Here is a 22466-nt window from a genome sequence, read left to right as displayed (position 1 = left end):
CTGCATGAGAGAAGTATTTTATTTCAAACAAAGAACAATCCTACTTCCTTTTATTATTTATGTTTACTATTAATGTCAGCATGTAAGATAATGTACACATTCAATGATGACAAGAAAACTTTCTAATGGTCTAACTCTTCAGTTTGCATCTAAGTTCTGTTGTCTGTGAGCCAGTTGCTGGATAATGCATTTTGCAGGTCAAAATCCCTTCATATCAAGTCCTCAGATACTTACTCCTGAAAACTAAAGAAACAAGGAGAATTTCATCCTATGTAGGAGACAATGCCTAATATAAATTTTGAAATAAGGTTGAAACAACTAAAATTGGAAAGTAAGTTTTGAGCTAACAAAATGCAAAGCCAACAAGTGCAGCACAAGTTCTTCATGTAGCAGTACCAATCTACAAGAAGAATCCTTATCATGAGCACTAAACAAATGGACTAATGATGTCATAATGTGCTTTTCTTTCCCCTAGACAATCCTTCCTATATTTAAATGGAATTATCATAGCTTTCTCAGTCACATTCCCTGAAAAATCGAGTCCAGCCACTCTGACAACTGCTCTTGATAAATATAGTTCTAAATATCTCAACAGTGGCAACACAATACATATCAAAAATGGAGACATTTCTTAGCATGGTCCCTGCAAGAGCTTGTGCTGTATGGAGGCCACTTATAGAGTGAAAGACATTCCATCTTGAAGATCTCACATCAGATTTTTACACCACCTACTTTCCATTGCAACAGCCTTTGCCTAAACATTGACATTTTCATGGATGTCTCAGCTAGTAATAAACTCAGGACCAACCTTCCAAAGGGTTTGATCTTGTCAATATAAAAGGAGAAAAATATCTTGACCCTGGAGGTATAAAAATGGCGTTGTCTTTACAGGTATGAAGCCAGGTGAAAACACAGAGGTGATTTTTTGCTCAAGGTGAAGTGTGAGACCATGTTAGAAAGGAATCTGGGATGTTCCAAAGGAAACACTGTGTAGGGGGATTAATGAACGGCTCGAAACTATCCCATTCTCCTGGCAGACAATCACAACCAAAAAGTACACTCATCCAACAAGTAAAACAATAAGCAGGACACAGCAGAGGAGAGTGGAAGTTCATAAGAGTCCTTAAATGAGACTCAGTTTCTACTGTAACTTTGATCTTTTGTTGGTGGGAACATTTTAGTCACGTTCTCAAGGAAAGCTTAACTGGTGGGTTTGAAAAAACAAGGGAACTCTCTACCAGAGTAAGGGGTGAGGTGGATACACCTTTCTTGACCTAAGGGAGCTCAGTGCTCATGTGCATCTTATCTCCCTCAAGGCTTTTAGGATTAGAGGAACTGGAGAGAAGACTCAAATGAGTCTGTCTGTTCTCAGAATCAGGAACATATTCAACACATTTAAGAGTCATGTGCCCCAGAGATAAAGGGTCCATCACTTCAAAATGATTAAATCTATTTTGAGGTGTCCCAGTCTCAAAAGGTTGTTCTCAGAATATAAAAGCACAGCTCTCACTAGCAGTCTAAAAATGTAAACGTAAGCAACCTTTCATCAGATCACTCTAAAGGTACTCAGGAAGTGTATTACTGGCAGGTAAGAACTGATTCTTGATGTCTCAGTTCCAACATCCACCTGCATCAAAAGTAAGGGTAAGTTCTCATACAACAGCTTGCACCATTCTATTTATGATGTAATAAATACAGTAAACAAGGGCATAATAAATGTAATACACAAGGATGGTATTGTCTATCACAATCTCTACCAAAAATGAAATGCCTTGTCTGGGAACCACCTTGATCTCTGAGACACTGACAAAAAGTTTCCATTCCTCTGAGGACCATTAGCACCACACTGCTCATTTCATCTGAATGAGCTCTCCATCCCAAGAGAAACTTTTGCAAGTTGTCAAGGAACACAGGTAAAGTTACAGAAAGCTTTCAAAAAAGTGATCCAAAGTTCCTAAAAACAAAAGAGAAGGTTCCTCGAAGGTAAGACCACACCAAGAAAGAGAGCTTTTACAGCTGAGACTATTGTAACATGCCCCATCTCAGTTGCTGTCTGAGAGGAAGTAAAAGGCATACTTCTATCTGTGCTAATCTGAGTATGCTCTGTATGGAAAGAACAAGAGAAAAAGTTAATTGGGCTCATATTTTTAACAGATTTTGTTTCATAACATCATATCTATTTTTCATGGGTCATTAATTTAAAAGTGGCAACACTGCATGGCTCTATTATGTGATAATAAAAGAAATACTGCACAGTACTATAACACACCAGTAAAACAGATAAATTAGTACTGTATCTACTCACTGTGGTGCTGTTGCATAACCTGATGACTTAACTTTCCTCTGGAAAACCAATGGTTGGTCTTTCACTGTGCTTTTCACTCCTGTAGCAAAATAATTTAATTTGCATTACAGTGTTTTCTTAACATTATATTTTTGCAAATTATGACAAAATACTTTTTTTTAAACTAGTACAATAGTTGCTGTCTCCTGATGTTGCAAAAGGCATTAAAGACCAACTACTCTAAAACAACAGTTAATGAGTAAAGAAATACGAACTGTTGTTCTGCAGAGCAACTATCTACAGGGCAAATCATGAAGCATATGGCAAATTCTTGCTTAAAAGTAACATGTTTATATATTAGGTCTACATGTTCTATGGCACTCATTAAAAACAATGATAGTTATGTCTTCACTCCAACCTCAGAAATAAATCTTGCAGGGAATATTTGGTGTAAGATGGTTAATTGCCATCTCTCTGGAACAATTTTATTAGAGCAAACATTAAACTTCCTTTCCTTTGCTTGTCTCACGCTAAGCAAGTGTTTGGTGACGCACCATCATGGAATTTCTTTATATCATCCGTAACCAGTCTAAGTGCTCATACCATACTGCTACAGGTCAGCACAGAAAGTAAGACACTGGAAAATAAGAAAGTACCTCACATTATGTGGTCTTTGATAAATTTGCTTAATGAGCCCAAATGCTTAAAAACATAAGGCAGGCATGGATTTCTTTGCACAAAAAAAAAGAAAATTAAAGGAGGTTATGCCAAAACTGTCTACTGTAGATTCATTTAAGACTTCAGCTTAGGACGTAACAGAAATTTCACACTGAAAATGCCTCGCTAAGTAGACAAGAGTCGCTCTGGCTTTTTTCCAAGTACTTGAAAATCTCTCACTTATACTTTTCCTTAACTCTGAGCAACTCTAAGTGAAATTCAAAGAGACAGTTGTCAGGTAGCGGGTTATCTCACCGACAATCAGTCTTCAGGTACCATGTCGAAAGTCAAATTCCCTAATAATCTTTCTTTCATCACCAAATTAAGTTAGTATGAAAACCTCATCATATGCTTTGTGATGGTCTCATTTGTATGACACATAGAACAGGGCAATATACTGTTTATTGCTGATATTCTACAAAAAAAACAATTAAGTTGTCAAAAATAAGTAGCGAACATGTCCTGATTCATTCTGTTAATTGCCACAGACTATACAGATATGACTCTTAAGATCCAGGACTATGATTCTAGATCTAAGTCTTTATGGAGGGAGGGATCCCTCTCCCAAGAATATCAATGAATAGAAACCTCTCCAAACTTTGAATTAATAAGAATATTGCTCTGAGGAACGTTTTTCATCATTAATTCACGAGTGTGTTTTATAGTTGCCTATTTCATGCTTAGACTTTACATGCATTAGCTGTAACGTATTCACATATTAGATTTTCTGTGGAATATATATAATGACCATTAACAAACTGGCTGACAGGTACACAAAAATGTTTGGGTTTTATGTGGCTTGAGAAGTCATTAATAATGGCTGCATCTGCACTGCTGTACTGAGAAGCCTGGAGGGCAGCTCCAGCCCAAAACTAAATACAAACACTTCAATCAGTAGAAACACCCTAAGTAAATCAATGGGGTAAGGGGGAAATCTTATTGATATTCCCAGAGAAAAGCCTCAGATTCATTGGTAGCAATCTCTTGGGCACAATGCTGTGAATGGAATCATCAGAAAGTCCCAGCTACCTTTCTCTACCTGTAGTGAGGCAAGAAAGGATCCTTCTTGAGAAGCTCCCAGCATCACTTGTCTTAAGAGACCATAAGACTTCTTTGCAGTGCCTAACCTATCTGAGTGTTAGATGTCTACAGGGGTAGTATGGATATCACTGCTGGGTGTAAGAAGCAGTCTGGAATTCTAGTAGATACAGTGTAGATGCATCCTGAGAACATCATAAAACATCTGGACTCTAAAGATATAACCTTTGACATTCTAACAGGTCCAACAGGTATAATCAATATAAGCAAACTAGATTATTTCTATGTGTCTACACCTGCCAGTCATTTTATATGTTTTCTAAAAACAAACATTTTTAAAGTACCACCTTTTTACAAAGGCAGTTATGAAAAAAATTATTTTGTAGATACTTTCTGGACTTTTCTCTACTGTTGCTAGACAAAGAAGCTACATGTGCTCTACAGCAACTCAAAGTTGGCCAGTTTCTTTTTACATATATATATACATATTTCTAACAGCGAGAAGTTGAGGCAAAACTTAACTTCCTACATTTACGAGTATAGACAAAAAACTATGTAGGACAATAAAACTACCCTAAAAACATAAGCAAAGTTATGAAAGGAAAGACAAGTGATACAGAAAAATGTATTACATATTATGAAAAAAAGAAAAATGATGAATTAGTGAATGACTTAAGAAAAACATAAATGTTTTACATTCCTGAACTCTTTCGAAAGCCATAAAAAGTTTTCAGAGGATTGTTTTTAAAAGAAACAAAAACACTGTATCACCATAATTTTCACTATAAATATGTACTTAGGATACAAAATGTTTCTTCATAAAGTATAAAAATAAAAAATATAATGCAACACATAATTTGACTCAAGAATCAGTATCTTGATTAGAGGTGGCATGAGCCAGTTGCGAGTCAGTTACTGTTACTAAAAATATATATTTATTAATTAATTTAAAGATTGGTTTACACTTACCAAGTGTTTTACTAGAAGGTTCCTTGACTTTTTTTTTTAAACCTTTACACAGTGGAGAATTTGGCAACAAAGAACACCTAAGTATAAAACGAAGCACAAAAATCAATCATTGCAAAGGACAAAAGTTTCAGATTAGGAAAAATTTTCATAACTTCTTTTCTAGTTATTTGTGTGCATGAGTGCGCGTGCGCATGGGTGTATCTGCATGACATCAATGAGCCTTTCATGAGAATGAATGAGGCACAGTGGATTAGTTTATCAACTCAGATACCCAGAAGCACAGACAAGCCTCTGCTCAGACAAGATTCACTGATCACTGTATTTACAGGTAAAAATCCTGCTTCTCTGAATATTGCCTGGCGATTACATCACAAACAGTGAAATCTTCACTTTGCTGTAGATTTTAAGTTTGTCAGTGACCTCAAGATTTCTCCCAGTCAATGCAACAAAAATTTTTTTCAGTGAGAATAAAACAAATGGAATAAGAGCATGTCAACAAATAGAACTGTACAAAACCACCTGATGTATTTCAGTGTCAGGAAGAAAAATACATAATCCCACTCTTTGCAGAAAAAAAACATTTAAAATTATTCTGTACCTGGCAATAACTGATAGAGTCTTCTCCTTTCCACATATGAGAAAATCATTCTGCTGTGATCTCACCAACGCAGCAAGGTTAACCTCCAACACTGCAATCATATCTTCAAACATTGAGGAGAGCAAGCATAAAACCTGCAGCAATTATACCACAAGATAACACTCCTCTGACTTCAAAATTAAGTGCTAACAGCAAAGCATTTGGACAATGATATCACTTTGTGTCATTTACAGAAATTATTGAAAAATATCAAAATATCCATGGGTTTACTCCTACAGAGCATTAAACAGTAAAAAGTGGATAATGCTGTCCTCCAAACATATGCTTATGCTTTTTAAGTACATTTCTTAATGGGCTTGCATACCTAACATTCACAGAAATCCCAACACCTTCTACAATAGAAGTATTTCTGCAGTAAGAGTTGTGAGAAAAGAGGCACACATGGGACAAAGGTTGAAAGACATGTTCAGAACTGAATTACATGAGTGAATAAGCAGTAGCCTTCTTTAAAACAAAACATATTACCACTTTAAATATGAAGCATGGCCTAGACTCGGTTCAGTTCTGTGAAAAAATGTGACAGCAGAATTGGAGTACAGAAGCAAGAAAGCCTTTCCTTTCCTTGAAGCTCCTTGGTGACTTTCCATATAAATTTTCTCACAACTCAAATAATTTTCACAGATTTCTTAAAAGGATCTGGAAGCAGTTCATCCTGATCCTTGCTTAATAAACAAGGTATAACAAAGTTTATACCGTTTTTCCCTAAGAGAGTGACTCTGCTGCCACACTTGTTGTTCCTAGCATTCCAAACATGATGAAAACCAATTCATCTTTTTGTTGGTAATCATTTCTGATAATAGATAAATTGTGAGGCCTTTAAAACTACGTGTTTATTAAAACTAGCAGATTCCATAAAGTAGAACCAACCCTCTCCAGAAAATCTTTTGTGTAATTCACATGAAGCAAAACAAATGTGCATGTTACTCTGTAAACAAAATGCATAAGAATTAATACTTATTGAAAATAATTGAAAATTTAAACATTCATTAAATCAGTATATAAATTGCATACTTACCTTTCCATTAACTGTCTTCCTTGCTAAGGCACACGATCCAGCAAATCGAGTTCTGAGGTCACTGTAATCTTTACCAAAAAGAGTATAAAGTTGTAAAAGTATATTTACATTGAAAAAGAACTACCACTAAATCAGAAAACGTCTTCTCGCACTAATCTGACACCACCATAATTCCACTGTCTTCAATGCATATCCTTCTAGTTTAACCCCCATTGTAAAGCAAGACTAGAATAACAACCCTTGTATTAATATTCTAAATCAGATAAAAGTTCATTACTAGCCAGTACCGAAATCTAGGGCTGGCACATCTTCTGAGACAAGTTAGCAATGCCAGAAAAACACAAAAATAGGAACTAGAAAAAACAATTTAAAAGAGAAAAACTTTTATTTCTACTGTATTCTACTATTTAACAAACTTATTCTTACACTATTCATATCAGATAACAAAGAAGGGCAATCACATTATGGTGTAGTCAGATATATGATGATCATACCTTTGTAACATAAAGCAGCTTCTAATTCAAAGTTTGACGAATTAATTATTAACAAACCAGTGGAGCTTCCTATCCAAAAATAGCTAGTATTTAGGGCAGGAAATCTATTTTTAAAAAAAGGAAAGAAAAAGCATTTGAGTACAATAAATAATCTTTCCTAGCAACTGTTTTATTTAAATATCTGTTATCCAATTCCAATACCTCAAAAATAACAAACCAAACAAAAAAGGTCTTTTAATGTATAGCAAGAATTTTTAAATGTGTAGCTCGAAGTAAAAAATGTCACTCAAAACTTTGTTAAGTTTTGAAATCTAAGAACAGAGCATAATTCTCGATTACACAAAATTGCTCATGACAATTCTAAAACAGCAGAGAAAATACTTTAAAAACTACTGTGGTTTACAACAGTTTGGAGATGATACAGTAAAAGCACTACATACACAAAGTGTAACTTCAAACAGAGAGGCAAATCCATATATATTCTTACTTTCATTATCTGTAATATGAATGCACAAAAAGCAACCGAACTTTACCTATTTTTGGACATAGTTATGACACACAACAAGAACCAGCATAATCTAAGGGAAAAAAAACAATATAAAAAGCCAGGCAAATGGGGAATGTCTGTATGAGTCTATGTATAGTAGTAGTATTGCAATTATGTAATGAAATCCAGTGTTCACAAACACCACCAGTTAGTCTAAATGGTTACAATTTCAATCACCACTCTCAAGAAAAAAAATGTTATCAAGTATGAGATGATTACAACAAAATAAGTAGTCTTTCTCAAAAAATAAAAATGTTTTGATGCCACAGTAAATAGAAACTGACTTCAATATTCAAACAATTTTTCCAAGGAAAAATGAGTGGACTTATCAGTTTGACTTGCAAAGTGAGACAACAAGAGTTGAAGTAAGGATATGGAAAAATACAAAGATGAAGCTTGGTATGAAAAGAGTCACCACAATGGTTTAATACTTTCTTTTTTTAAACAGAAACAGTCCAATATTTTAAAAAGCAGACTGGAAAAAACAGCTTTACTTCTGGTTTGTAGTACTTCTATGTGCTCTGTATAGTTTTATTTGTGGTTTGCACTACTTTCATGTGTGGCAATCAGAGACTGATTTAATTTGTGACTTCTTTGAATTGTTTATAAAGTTAGAAACAACACTATCAGGCCATTCTGAATAGTGATATCAAGTTACATACACAGGAAGCTGATCACATGCCCACTTTACAGTAATAAAATGCCATTCACTTTGATGGAATTACTCAATTTATAAAAGCTTAGAGAAGAATGGGACCCATAGTATGTTGCATATTAGTAATCTGTAAGAAAATATATTAACTATCATTTTCATCATTGCATTTCATTGGAGGCTGAAAAAGGAGTAAAGAGTGAGGGGGACTGGTCAGCTGTTCTGACAACTCTAGACTTCCTGCGAAAACCAGCACGTGGTAATTTAAAAGCTGAACTGAAGATTGTACCTCCAAATAAAAAACTCTGAAGTCAAAAATGAAACTAGATTAATAGTAAGAATTTAAAAGGCCATGGTAGTTTATAAGCAGAACAAGACACCCAAGTGCGAAACAATAGCTAAAAGAGTAACAATGACATTACTCTTTTACACTGTACTACTCGTACAGTAGACCTACAATGACAGGCAGTATTACGCAGATACAGAAAAGTGATGCTATCTCTACTGAAAAACTGTTACACTTAATCCATTACTGTGTTCATTCCAGGCAACCATATCCAAAAAGGATGTTTAAAAAAATGAGACTGCATTTCAGAAAAAGTTCAAAAGTCAGTGTTAAAAATTAATCTCAGCTACAGAAAACAGGCCTTATACAAAGCTCAAATGCTTTATTTTATCCAGAATTAAGTCTAGAGATAAGTTGTGCATAAGCTATAAGTAGCTACACAAGGAGAGAACTTGGTAGTAGTTGGCTCTAGACTACAGAGCCTCTACTTCAGAATAGAAAATATACCAATAGCCAATAACTGTATATGAAAATAGAGAGGAATTTAGACTAGAAGTAAGATGGGAAATCAGTTGCTGGAACAATTTAACTAGGGACCCAGAGCATTCTTCATCACTAGAAAACTAGCCATCTTTAAAGATGTGCTGTAGTTCGAACAGAAGTAATAGCTTTGATGAAGACAAAGGCAGGCAAGATTTGTGAGTGGTATTATACAAGCAACCAGACTAACTGACTGTAACTCTTCTGGCCTTAGAGGTCTGAGATTCATTAAAGTATGCCTGGGATGTACATCTTAAAAATCACCTTTTTCTTTCTCTCACTGGTACCCCTCCTGAAAATGTAGGCATCATGAAAATAATTGTTTGTTAATAATTACTTCAGTTAACCATAAAGAGCAAACAAAATGGTCCAGGACAGCTGGATATTTTTCTTCTCTGTTTATCCAAAAATTGTTTATAAATCCAACTATAGGATTCATCGGTTATACCTGTACAACCCACGGGAGGGCACGGAGTGGAACAAGTGTTACCTAACACATGATTTGGCTGGGAAACCTCTCTGAGTGGTAATTACAAACAACAAAATAAAACCAGTTGTTTTGTGAGAGTCAGTTCTTGTGGCTATATCCTATAGAGATTCCAAGGTATCAGACAATATGGTTAAATTTCCCTTTAGGAAAGAACTGCAATACAAGGACTAATTTAGGTGTGTCTCCTCTACTTGGCCATCCAATCCCACAGAAGGAGTAGAAACGTCACACCTTTGAAATGTCTGTCTCTCTGTCAATTTGGCTAGAACAGGCTATCAAGTAGAAAAGTTGTCTAAGACTGGAGGACAAACTGATACTTGTACATGGTGACTACACCAGATTTGTTTCCTTAGGAAAGCAAACTAAAAATAAATTTGGCTTTTCAACTCTAACTGGCTTTATTTTTATTTTTTATTTTTATACTGATCATACCTGATCAACCAATATCAAGGGATACTAATAAATGGATACTCTAATGCTATTTTACAAAATTACTTTTCAGACTAGAAACCAGTTTTAACTTTCTATTAGTTTGTATATATTATCTCTCTAAGAGTAGGTCTCAAAAACTTGCAGAACGCTGAACACATTTCTCTGATTCTCCTATTGCATTTTGAGAAAATAGTAAGCTGCCGTGAAAATAATCTACGAACCAACAGGAACTGCTAAGAACAGATTCTAGCCAAATAGTTGGTGGTATTTTAGAGGACTTACAAGTTTTCTTCTTTATGGAAGCATACTAAATGGTCACAGCGTTCAATTGTGAGGACAGGCAATGTTGTTTCCACTGTTTCTTCTGATCTCATATTGTTTGTTTTACACAGCTCAGAAGTACTTTGCCCCTCATCTAAGAAAGACAATCAACAGTACGAATTATCAAAAATTAATGAAGTAAGAGAAACAAGATTTAGGAGAAGTAATATAGTAAAGCAGTTTGAAGGAAGATCACACTCAAGATGTCTGCTTCAAAAGATGGGGATATGCCAAGAGCTAGCACTCTTGGAATACTTTTCCTCATTATTTTGTTCTTTTTAGTACTGTTTTCTTCCAAATACCTAAAGACAAAATCCAGAGAGCGTAACTAGAGATTCAAAAGGATTTGGCAGAATTTAGGTGTTCATACACAATAGTGGCTCAGAGAGCCGTATTCATATAAGCCCTAAATTTCACTGAGTACCTTTCTGTCTAACCTGAAAAATCCCTTGACTCTTCAGTTACAACAAAATCCAAAAACAAGATAGAAAGGTTATCTCATCTTTATGTTCCCAAGAAATTTCTAATCCATTATGCATGCCCAGTTCACATCTAGGAAGTACTGCTAGCACTGAATTCAGCGTTAGACACAGACACCATGTCATTCTTTTAAACATCCAAAGATGAAAGTGACAGCCATATTTTAATTAGTGACCAGAAACATAGAAGACTTTCTCTTTGTCCTATTGAAGCTGGGCCACTGTGCAGCTAAGAATACAACAGTCAAGAGGTCAGAAAAAGAGCAAGCAAGGGAAACCAGATCTCTTCTCTAAAGAAAGTAAAAGCTCCCCCTTGTTTGCCTTTAAGAGGACCTGGATGCAAAGCAAGTAACAAAAACAAGAGATTCCTAGAAGTTTCAAAGGTAACTAAAAAATGTTCATTCCACTTAGACAATGGATGAATTTTGGGGGACTGATTCTGTTCTCACTGAATTCTTGGGCAATGACTTCAGTAAAGAGCATATACTTAAGAGTTGATGTCATGCCATGTTTTATAAGTACATGCATAGGCTGAGATGTTCTTAAAGACACATACGCATAATTCTTCACAGATATGCCAATTTCCACACCAGCTTCATGTCAGCTTCAGTAAGAATTCCATGCCACAGCCTGAGATCTGTAACTCTGTTGTCACTTACAATAAATTCTCGTGGTATGAAAAGCACACATTCAGTAACCTGTATCAACTAAAATATGCCATAAACAGTATTCTAGAATCACTGTCCTACCTAATTCTTGTCCAGATTTCCCCATTTTATTATAGAATTTCTCTTGTTCTTTCTTTAAGTTGATACGTGTCACACAATGGTAGTTATGATCACTGATTAAACTGAAGATCCAAAGCTGAAAGAAAAAGATAAAAGCATTTACAATAACCTTTTGACACTAAACATACAGCTTATATAAAATGTGAATATAAACTTGAGGTCCAATATTAAATATTGTTAATGTAACTAAGGAATTTATATGTCTAGAATCTCACATTGGACCACAAATTGAATAGTATGTACTTATATTCTAAGAGTATCAAAGGATAATTTCATCATTGGCAAAAGAAGCTACTATCAATTAGAACTGCATGTCTAATTATCGCATTCGTGTCTTTCTTTGAAAAAAATTCCTTATAGTCTATTTCCCACAATGGAAAATCACAGGCAACCTGCATGCAAATGCTTACTGAGTCACATACATTCATTTATACCTTTCTTTTTCTTAGGCATTATTATAGTTAAATCTTTAATTTTCTTCACAATCCACTAAACTGTAACACTGAAGGAAAATACCCTTTAAATACAGTTGGAAAATGTCATTTAAATATATTCCTAAAATTAAAATTAAAGAGGAGCTGAAATACATCATAGATTGCTAAGATTTCCAGCATGGTGAAACCATAATCTTTCCCATTTATTGTCATGGGTTTCATTCCTTGGCCAAAACAGGAGAACTCTATTTTTACATTTTTTCTTTTAACACACATATATTTATAGCCTCTCAGTGTACACATATATCTTATCCAGTTACTGACTGTGGTCTTAAAAACTTTCCTGGTTTTCAAAAATATGTTTCCAATTTATAATAGAGGCTGTGTTCTGCACCATATATGATTAATACTCAAAGCAGTGAATCATGCTGACTAAAATAATCTTTGTAACAGTTCCAAATATGTATGAAAACTGTGAAGCTTTTTAATAGATACATTAATAATACTTGACTGTTTTACTATAGCGACTAAAATTTCCTTGGTAATTCTTACCTGTCCATCAGCACATCCAGTGACAATCTGTTTATTTTCTTCATCAATTAGCAGACTTAGCAAAGGAAAAGCTGCTTCAAGAAAGATGCAATTATTTTCAGAGTAGACACAAATCACATATTTTATTAAAACACATGATTACAAATTGTGACATCCTATTTACAGAGAAGGAAAGAAAAACTTGTTGCAATTCTCACTGTTGCCTAGTACTTTGGATGCTTTAGCTTTTGCATGGCTAAGGTCCTTCCAATTGTAATTCTGTAGCCTGCCTTTCACCCAAGTTGCCATGGCAGTGGTTTTCAGAGCTGCTATGGCAGTATTTTTCTCTTGTTATTCCCATGCTGTTGTGCTCATGCTTGGGCCAATACTGCTGTTACAGCAGGTTCTCATGGGAGGCAATGACCATGGGCATAAGACTCCCCGCTTCCTCCCCTACTTTTCTATCACATAGTTGTAGTTTTTAGTTATATTAGAGTATCCAATAACATGCGTGCACAAAGCTTAACTATCAGTCACCACGCAGCTCCTTCCCCAACCAAAGCATGCTCCAACCAATGCTAACAGCATCGTAAGCAGGAACAACCAGTGTGAAGTTTGAGTAGATCCCGATGAAAACTATAGCGTTATTGTAGAAAAAGTGTTATGAGAGGGAGCATCCCTGCTGCTCTGGGGAGGACGATGGCTTGGAGCCCTGTGTCACTTCTTTTCCCAGCTGGCCACTGGGCAGAGTTCTGCCTCTGTCGCTGCCTCTCCCTCCTCCTTTTTCCCTCCTCTCCTCTTCTTCTGTTTTTGTCTTTCCACAAAAGTAACTTTCACCATTAGAGTCAATGTACGCCATCATCTACAGACCTGCTAATAAATCTACATATGTTACACTTATGGTTTGTCCTTTCATGTCATATAAAAAACTTGAAAGAAGACAAACATGCAATGCTCAGACAGTGGAACTGCAGCCACAAAAAGAGCTCCTATCTACATATGTCAATAAAAGTCAACAGTTATATGCATACCCTGTACCAAAAGAAGAGTTATTTATGAAAGTACATTAAAACTGTCTACACAAATAACATTTTAAAGGATAAAATATTCATTACTGGCTTCAAGTTTGAGAACTTTGACACTGATGCGTTTCAGTGGCTGACAGAATTATTTTGACTAGATGAACTAAACACTTTTATAATAATTTAATTTTATTGTTTAGAGAGAGATTTTTTTCTATGAAAAAGTATAGAAAGAAAAGAAAATTTACCTGATAATACTGCTGACTGATGTATTAACAGGCCAGTAGAATAGTCCCAAACCTTCAGAAAAAAGTATGTAAAGATAGACACTCACTTAGACCTTTAAGAAAAATACAAACTTCAAAGGCCATCAAGCGGTGAAGACACAGAAATGCAGCCTTTAAAAGTAACTCAGTATTGTATAGATTTTTTCAGCAGTTTTTTTTCTAATTAGAACTTTGTTTAATTTATAAGCGAAACCCACCTGGTATTGATACATAAAGTAGTTAGAAATGCTTCTTATCATCTTTGCTTAGGTTGATCCCTTAGTGACTTAAGCTAAATCAATGTAAAGGCATTTAAACTGGTTCTAGATTTCACACAGGGAGCTTGCGTGACTTCACAATTTTCATACTGGGCCCAGGAATAAGAGGTCCTTATTAGTAATTATGATACTTGTTTTGATCTAGATTCATACATCCATCAACTTTCATTATTAACATGACTGCTCTAAGTGATGTATTCTGTGCTTAATAGTTGAATAAGAAAGCTAATAAAAACAATTCTTTTCCTTTCATGCTGCCACTTCTATAAGCCTTCTACTCCACAACTTCTTCCACTGTATATATCATAACTATCCAGCATGGGTTGAAAGAATGACAGCCAGATAGTCCCTTCTCTCTGAACATGGTTTTGAGTCTCTGTATAACTCCCAAGCTTTTCCCTTGGTTCATATTTCATTTTCTTCTGAATGTGAAAATCTTTCTTCAGAACAGCTGTTTCCTAAGATTTTATTTTTCAAATTTATCTGAAGATATTCTTAACCCTGCTTCACTTCTTTTAACCCAGTAAAAGGACTGGGGCAGCGTAAGGAGGTTTTAGAGGCTACATGTCTGGCAATCACAGCAGGCAACTAACATGGCTAAAGTCAGCTAGCAGCTAGCTAGCATGACTACAGCATGGCTTTACCCCTAACCTGCAGAATAAGGCAGGGCAAAGAAAACATGAAGACTCACTTACTACATTAATTGACTGACTGATATATTATGTTCATTTGATTGTCATTTTATTCCCACTTTTTACCTAGATAAAAAAACTTACTCATTAGCATTTTGTGTAATTCATCAGGTCTTCACCAAATTAATTACAAAAAGCATAAGGATCTTTCCCTTCAGTCATTTTTACCTTGATTTAATGTCTATGATCAACATAAACTAAATAACATAAGCAATTAATCAGAAAGTCAGAATTATTAATACTTCATAGAATTCCAATTCAATCTTCTCTTTTTTTTGTCCAAGACCAAGAAAAAAATCAAAACAACATTCTTCCCAGAACAAAGACTTCCATAAAAATTGTATTTAAAAAGAATATATTTAATTTTGATATAGCAAGCTTGAATTTTACTTTAGCTTGTAGAACCAAATGTTGTACTGCAGTATCACCTGATGCAGACACACCTTGGTTCACTCACTCTTTTTTTCCTACTGTGTTAAGAACAACTCTATTTCCAACTCTATTAAGAACAATCTCCTAATCTCTATAGTCAAAGATCTTTTTGCTTAACCTTCAGTAAATATTTAAAGGGAAAAAAAGAAAACTTTACTTCAAGAACTCACTAAATTATATTTTTTAAAAGTGCACCTCTACAATTTCCTTGCCTTAAAGCTTCTGTCTTCAGAAACTGATATAAGCATATTTTTCTCCCATGTGCAAAACTCAGCAGCAGTCACTGGAGCTAGGTGGCCTTCCAATTCAGCTAGTACAGCATCATTCTGTTATTTGAAGGGTCAAAATAAAAACAGATCAGATTTCAAACTAAAAATGACCATTAGTTCATCTTTTTAATAACTGATAAATATTGTTAAAAAATAAATTCACATTTGGATTCATCATTTTCATTCAATAACATTTTTTAAAGCCAGCTACAGCCCTGAATGTCATTCTGCTGGCAAAAACACTACACATATTACATTTGATTCTTCAAACTGAATGATGTAGGAGAAATTTTTCAGATGTCCTCACAATGTTCTCTACTTATAAGTTACTGAGATATTCTGTCACTTCAATTTTCTTAATCTAGTCTTTTATCTGATATATGTTACATTATCAAGCACTTGCTCAAATTCACTTTCATCTATATGAGCAGATGACTGCTTTTGCTTAATTATTCTCACATTTCTGGATCATGATTTTATCTAAAAGTGAACATGTTAAATATATATTAGCACTGTGACTAGAAAGGACAATATCTCACCTTTGCACTTAGCATGTAAATCCGCTTTCCAGCACATACTGCCACTTGTTGATCATCTGGACTAAATCTTACATGAAGCACCATTCCCAAAAGAGTTCCTATAACAATTCCTCGAGGTGTTAACCCTGCAGCAATTTTTATGTTATTATTACTCAACAAAGTATTACTTCAGGCACTTTAAAAGCTTTCAAATGAACGGCAAATTTACAAATTTAGTTCCTGAATGACTATTACAGCAGCTTTTCAACTGCTAAAGATACGCTGATCTCTTAATTTAACACAAACTTATTCTTGTTGCCTCACACGTTAATGATTTCTTCTCATCTTCCGATTTACCATAGCTAATTTTCATTAAGAAGATGAATTTTCCAGGGAATCTTTGGAATAAATTAATTTATCCAAATTTTCCAGACAGAATTTTGAGTATTCCAAAACTAACTTTAAGAGTTACCCATTTTTTACTCCTTCCATTACACAGAACTTAAATACAGCACTGTATTCTGTCAAAACAGAATACATTACATGTTTTTTCTTATTGGGGGAAATTGGAAAGATACAAAGTTTAAGCCTGTAAGTTATTCATTACATGCATTCAAAAATCAAGCAACCACCTTATCCCACTTCTTACAGACAAGATCTAAGTCACAGTGAGAAGCAAAAGTAAAGCAGTTGTGCGCAAGGACTAAATCTTCAAATTTGGAATTTGATGCTAAACTATCGCTTCAGGAATCTAAGACTAAACCTCTGGTGTTGTGAGATCCTCAGAAACTTTGTGTAGCAGCTGGCTAACCACACAGGTATCCCAGTTTCTTACAAGAAGACGTACAAAACAAACCACTTTTTGATAATATGAGGCTATTGGAAAACAAAGTCCAGAACTGAGCACCAGCAGGATTCCTTGACTTGTCTTACTGCTTAGACATGACCGGGTAGTTGAACTTTGAGATAATAATAATCAGCGTGCCTATCAAATCATAATTCCATAAAAGACTGCCAGGGACAGTTTTTTTGGAATAAGGAGGTGTGTCCAGAGAAGCCTACAGTGGCATGTTCATTTTAGAGCCAAGATGTTCTGATTCAAGATCAGCAAAACAGGGGTGGGTTCCAAAAATACTTCTTCCAGGTGAATATCCTAGCCATCAGCCACTAAAAATATCAAAGCAAGGAGACTTCTCTTGATTTTATTTCTTCTGTGGCAAAGGGCTGAAAGAGCAAGTAAACCACAGAAAATCCTCTACACGGATGCATGATAAGACAAACTAACTTTGAGGAGAGGCTTACGTTTCATCCCTCTCTCCACCACCTCATTCTTGTCATCTCACTGGTTCAGCAGGCTGGCTTCTGAAGACCCCTATTTTATGCAGCTGCCTTTAACCATGTGTGAGGATTTTGGACATCTCATTAAATTGTAGGATCTCATGAGGCAACAAATTATCTAGAATCTAGGCATAACAATTGTAGGTGTCCCTTTCTTGGCTTTACCCTAGATGCTGTGAAGAGTTATTGTGTCACGGTGCACCAGAATGGAGAGACTGACAACACAAAGAACTCCCTAACTACCTTGATACAGTTGATGAAAATATGGTAAGAGAAAACAGATCAAGACTGTGCAGAGAGCAGTCGGGAATAGAAAGCTATATGACATCTGCCAAAGAGCCTGTGGCTAGACAGAGAAAGGGAAAGAAGGAAATCCAGCAATAAAGAATCTGGCTCTCAAACATCATTGCATTAAAGCTCCACATGCTGTTAGCTGTCTATACCTTACTTCTATTTTTGTTTCCCACAAAATCATAGCCCCATTTCATGCCCACTCCCCTGAATCATTCTTCGATTCTCTATGTTATATTTATGCGGATTAAAATGTAATGATGACACTTATTATAAAAGCACTTGAAATGTTTACATTTCTTTACAACATCAATTTTCATAATATGTAGGTTTTCAAATTTAACATGGATAGAGGACAAAAGGCAACAGCTACACATTAAATCATTGGCAAATCTCTAACTACAGCTAATGAAGGGGAAGTTTTAAATAGTGATGGACAATATCATGTGATTCTTTCACAATACTGACACCAAAGGAGAACCATAACACCTTTCAATTATCATGCCATTACAATATCTTTTGGATAGGGTGTCATTGGGACCGAAGTGAGCCATGACTTCAAGGGCCTTGCTCCCTCCGTTTCTCTTTCAATACTCCCCTGCTTTCCAGTCAATTTAAGCTTGCAGAGGAGCCAGAACTTAACTCCATGGTTGAAGCTCCAACACAAGATGACAGCCAAGACACTAGAACTTCCGCCTTGAGTTATACCATCATAGCTATCTTTCCCTTATGCATTCTCCTCCCAGATCACAGGCTCCCACACACACGGCAACAGCATTTGAAGAGAGAGGCAGAAGAAGAGCGGGACCAGTCCAAGGAGGATGGAACACATTAGTACTACAGCTCTACTGCTACTCCAGCAAAGTTAACTTTTAGTTATTTTCGCATTGTGTGTTTAGAAGTGTAGTGCTGGTACAATAAAAAAAAATGGTGTCTTTTATTCCATAGTGTAGAAATTAATTGTCTTTGCAGTGCTTCTCTGAGTTTCCCCTGAAGCTGCTAGTACTTGCCTATGATCGTACAGCAAAGTCGCTGCTCCCTATGCGTCCCCCCCCCCCCCGATGGACCAGGTTCCCAAAATGACGTAAGGCCTCGACTCAAGCGCGGCGCCCCACAAGTGTCCCCCCACCCCCTCTGTCAGCACCCTGGCCAGCTCCACGCCGCGGCGCCCCCCCCCCCCCCCCGCCCCAGGGCGGCGCTGCCGCGGGGCACCCGCCGGTGCGGAGCCGTGAACCTGGGGCCTTGCGACAAGGCGGGGCTCCCACACGGGCCGCGCTAGCGGCCTGGCGCAGCTCGGTACTGCTCCCCCTGGCTGCTCGGACTGCCGGGTCTAAGCGCTGCTCGTGCACGCTGCTGAGAGGTAACAACCGTTTCTGACAGCGCCCTACCTTGCAGCACGTCCCTCGTGCACTCATCGAGGCTCCACACCACCACACGCTCGCAGGAAGCAGCGCAGACAAGAAGCGGGCTGACTTTACTGCCGAATGACAGAGCAGAAATCGCGTGCTGGTGTCCTAACAAACGCAATGGCTGACAAACGTACACAGAGAAGAGTTAAATGAGTCATTTCAAGCTAAAGTTATGAAAAATACAAAACTGCAGAGGGATCATGTATGCGTAATTAGCAAAGGAACTACCGTTCTGGACTGTTCCGAACTGACCTTCCTTTATTGCTTCAAAACCACCCTATCATCTACAATATATTATTGCCCTCAGGACAGAGAAGCTCAAAACAAATGCTAGCATCTTCCAACCCTAAAAAAGAAACTTGACGTTCCTACACTACATCACAATATTTTGTTTAAGTCTTCCCTTTTTCGTGGTGTTCTAAAACAGTCCACGAAGACATATGCTCTGGCTCACCTGAGCAGCACCAGCTGTGTCCCAGATGCACAGCTCATTTTCATTCAGAGGGAAAGCGCAGTAATGCTGGGTACACGCCAGCTGGACCAGGGACTCGGACAGTTTGGATTTAAACAGATGCTTTTCCCAGACGACGTCGGGGCTACCGCTGCCCCCAGAAGCACGAGGCGCCTCGCGATTTGCCATCCTGCGGCTGAAACGGGCCCCGCCAAAGAGCGCCACGACAAGACCCGGGCAGGCTCCCCTTTCCCGGCTCCTTGGCGGCCCCCGGCTCCCCAGGCGCTGCCCCGCACCGGGTGGCCCCGCGGCCCCGCGGCGGCCCCGCCCCGCCCGCCGCAAAGGCCGCCGTAACCGGGGCAGCGGGGACGGCGACGGGTCGCCGAGCGGGACAATCCGCGCGGCGGCCGCTGTCCGCCCTCCCCTCTCCCCCCCCCCCGCCGCGCAGGGACAGACAGACAGACAGACACACACACACACACACAACCCGTTGCCTCCTGTGTGGAAATAACGGAAAACAGTTGTGGACTAAAATTTTGGTTTTCTTGAGGACAATAAAGTGGCTAGAAAAGCGGCTGGACTGCCAGGCTCAGAGCTGTGGGCTGTGGCGCAAAGTGCAGCCAGCACCAGTGAGGACGGGACCCACCAGGGCCAGAGCAGGACCCGCATGTGCGGTGTCTCCTTCAGTGGCCCGGGTGGTGGGGTGGCAGTCACCCGCCAAGGTGCGGACATATCCGCGCTGGGGCAGTGGTCACTACGCTGGAGGGCAAGGTGCCATTCGGAGGCACTGGGGCAGGGCGGAGAGACAGGCCAACCAGGGCCTCATGGAGCCAAGCAAGGGGACGGGCGAAGCTTTGCCTCTAGCACGCAGTAACCCCATGCAACGGCACGGGCTGGAGGTCAGCTGTCTAGCAGGCAGCTCTGCGGAAAAGGATCTGGAGATCCTGCTGGACAACATGAGTCACCAATGCACCCTTGCAGCAAAGGCAGCCAGCCGCATCCTAGGCTGTATTGGTGGGAGAGTGGCCAGCATGTCCAGAGGAGTGATCCTTCCCCTCTATTTGGCACTTGTGAGACTGAATCTGCAGTACTGTGTCCAGTCTTGCACTCTCCTGTATAAGAAGGATATGGGCATACTGGGGCTAGTCCAGTGGAGGGCAACAAAGATGACCAGAGGGCTGGAGCACAGGTGTAGGGGAAGAGGCTGGGAGAACTGAGCCTCAACAGCCTGAAGAGACAGCTAAGAGGAGACCTTATTGCTATCTTACCAACACCTGATCAGAGGATACAGCGAAGATGGAGCTAGACTCTTTTCGGAGGTGCACAATGGTATGACAAGTTGGAATATGAGAAATTCCAATTAGATATTAGGATTTTTTTTTAAACCGTGACAGGTTGCAGAGAGGGGTGTGGATCTCTGTGCTTGGTGATGTTCAAGACTTGAATGGACACGGCCCTGAACAACCTGCTCTAATTAGACCTCTTTCGAGCAGGGGGGTGGACTAGATGACCTCTGGAGGTCCCTTTCTATCTGAATTATGATTCTATGATCAAGTTGTTAATCTGCACCAATTTACACTATTTTGATGCACATCAATCTGCTGACTCAATATCCACCTTGGCTGCATTTCAAGCAGATATTTTTTACGGAAATGTCTTTCTTGGGTCTCTCTATAACTAAACAACACTACAAACATTTTTGCCCTATATGAGGATGTAATATATATTACAGTTGACAACACAATGTCTTTGTGTTAGTCTTGCGTTGGGACATTAGCAAATTCTCCTTCAGGTTGATGTTCTTTGCCTGTGAATACAGATGAACAGTCACCGTTCTGAGCATCAGCTGTGTAGACGCAAGTCAATACCCTGCATTTCACAATTAGAATTTTTATTCTAAATATGACTCACAGCTGAGAATAATAGGAAAAAAAACTTAGTTCTGGCATGGCATTGACAATTTTCACAAGTTGTATAGTCATAAATATGTTATGACTGTCTAGCCATCAATAACTAAGGGTAAATGCTGATACAGAAAAAAAGCTGCTGTTCAGACAGGCAAACAGTCCCTAAGAGTAAAGAATTTGTTCTGAAACATTTTGTGTGGTCTTTTGTGACTTTGTAGGCAGTTAAGTAGTATGCTATGCTTCTTTCCAGCTCTTCTCACTACAGCTTGCTTTCATCTTTCAGTGCTCCTAACTACAATACTTTCATCAACCTACTGTCTATAGTACCTGGGGACCTACTAGAAATCCAGTGAAGTATCAGATCTGGAACTGATTTCTCAACTGATTAAATAGGAGTTAGAATGCCCACTCATTTTCTGCAGGCGGACCCTTCCTTATCCAGAAAAGTCAGTTTGATCAAGACCAATTCTGACAGGTGTGGACCATCACTGATTTTTGCCTTTTCAAAGGGTGTTGCAGGTCCTCTGGTTGAGATGCCACCCATCTGGCAACATGACAAGACGTAGATTTCTGCCCTGTTGGGTCCAGGTAACAGATGCATGTGATATGTCTCCAAGCATGCAATGGGAAATTTACAGCATGCCACATCCCAAGGGCATGTACCTCCAGGTGATGTCCCGTTTCTATGCAGCACAATGCTAATAAGACCTTGGCCTCAGAGTGTTCCCACAGCTGGGGTATCCATCTATTTCAAACGGAGCTGACACATACATCATAAAAACAGCCTGCTACAATTTTAGGACATTCTAGGTAAACACCATTTTACTCACCATATTGTGCATTTGTGTTCATTGTTAATTTCTATTATTCTCAATATTCAATCATCTTAAGTATCTGTTTTAAGTAGTTCATAAACTT

General features: G+C 38.0%; 1 protein-coding gene across 4 annotated transcripts in view; it reads right to left on the bottom strand.

Annotated features, from left to right (window-relative positions):
- Positions 1 to 19987, bottom strand: part of WDR27 (WD repeat domain 27) — a 140896-nt gene extending 120909 nt beyond the window's left edge. For 3 of the 4 annotated variants that reach the window (XR_010388472.1, XM_064509299.1, XM_064509300.1), the window contains exons 1-13: positions 19645 to 19987; positions 19170 to 19311; positions 16174 to 16298; positions 15578 to 15691; positions 13946 to 13997; positions 12697 to 12770; positions 11672 to 11786; positions 10405 to 10537; positions 7176 to 7279; positions 6682 to 6749; positions 5607 to 5740; positions 5009 to 5085; positions 2306 to 2384 (exon numbers count right to left, since the gene is read on the bottom strand). Coding sequence is in view for 3 of the 4 variants with exons in the window: in XM_064509299.1 (XP_064365369.1) it covers positions 2306 to 2384; positions 5009 to 5085; positions 5607 to 5740; positions 6682 to 6749; positions 7176 to 7279; positions 10405 to 10537; positions 11672 to 11786; positions 12697 to 12770; positions 13946 to 13997; positions 15578 to 15691; positions 16174 to 16298; positions 19170 to 19311; positions 19645 to 19830 (1403 nt within the window). In the remaining variant the exon portion in view is untranslated. The remainder of the gene's footprint in view (positions 1 to 2305; positions 2385 to 5008; positions 5086 to 5606; positions 5741 to 6681; positions 6750 to 7175; positions 7280 to 10404; positions 10538 to 11671; positions 11787 to 12696; positions 12771 to 13945; positions 13998 to 15577; positions 15692 to 16173; positions 16299 to 19169; positions 19312 to 19644) is intronic. The other variant, XM_026117313.2, reaches the window with a different exon arrangement.
- Between the last annotated feature and the right edge of the window lie 2479 nt (positions 19988 to 22466).

The sequence above is a fragment of the Dromaius novaehollandiae genome, chromosome 3 (assembly GCF_036370855.1).
Source record: "Dromaius novaehollandiae isolate bDroNov1 chromosome 3, bDroNov1.hap1, whole genome shotgun sequence".
NCBI lineage: Eukaryota > Metazoa > Chordata > Aves > Casuariiformes > Dromaiidae > Dromaius > Dromaius novaehollandiae.
This window is presented reverse-complemented; position numbering and strand designations above follow the sequence as displayed.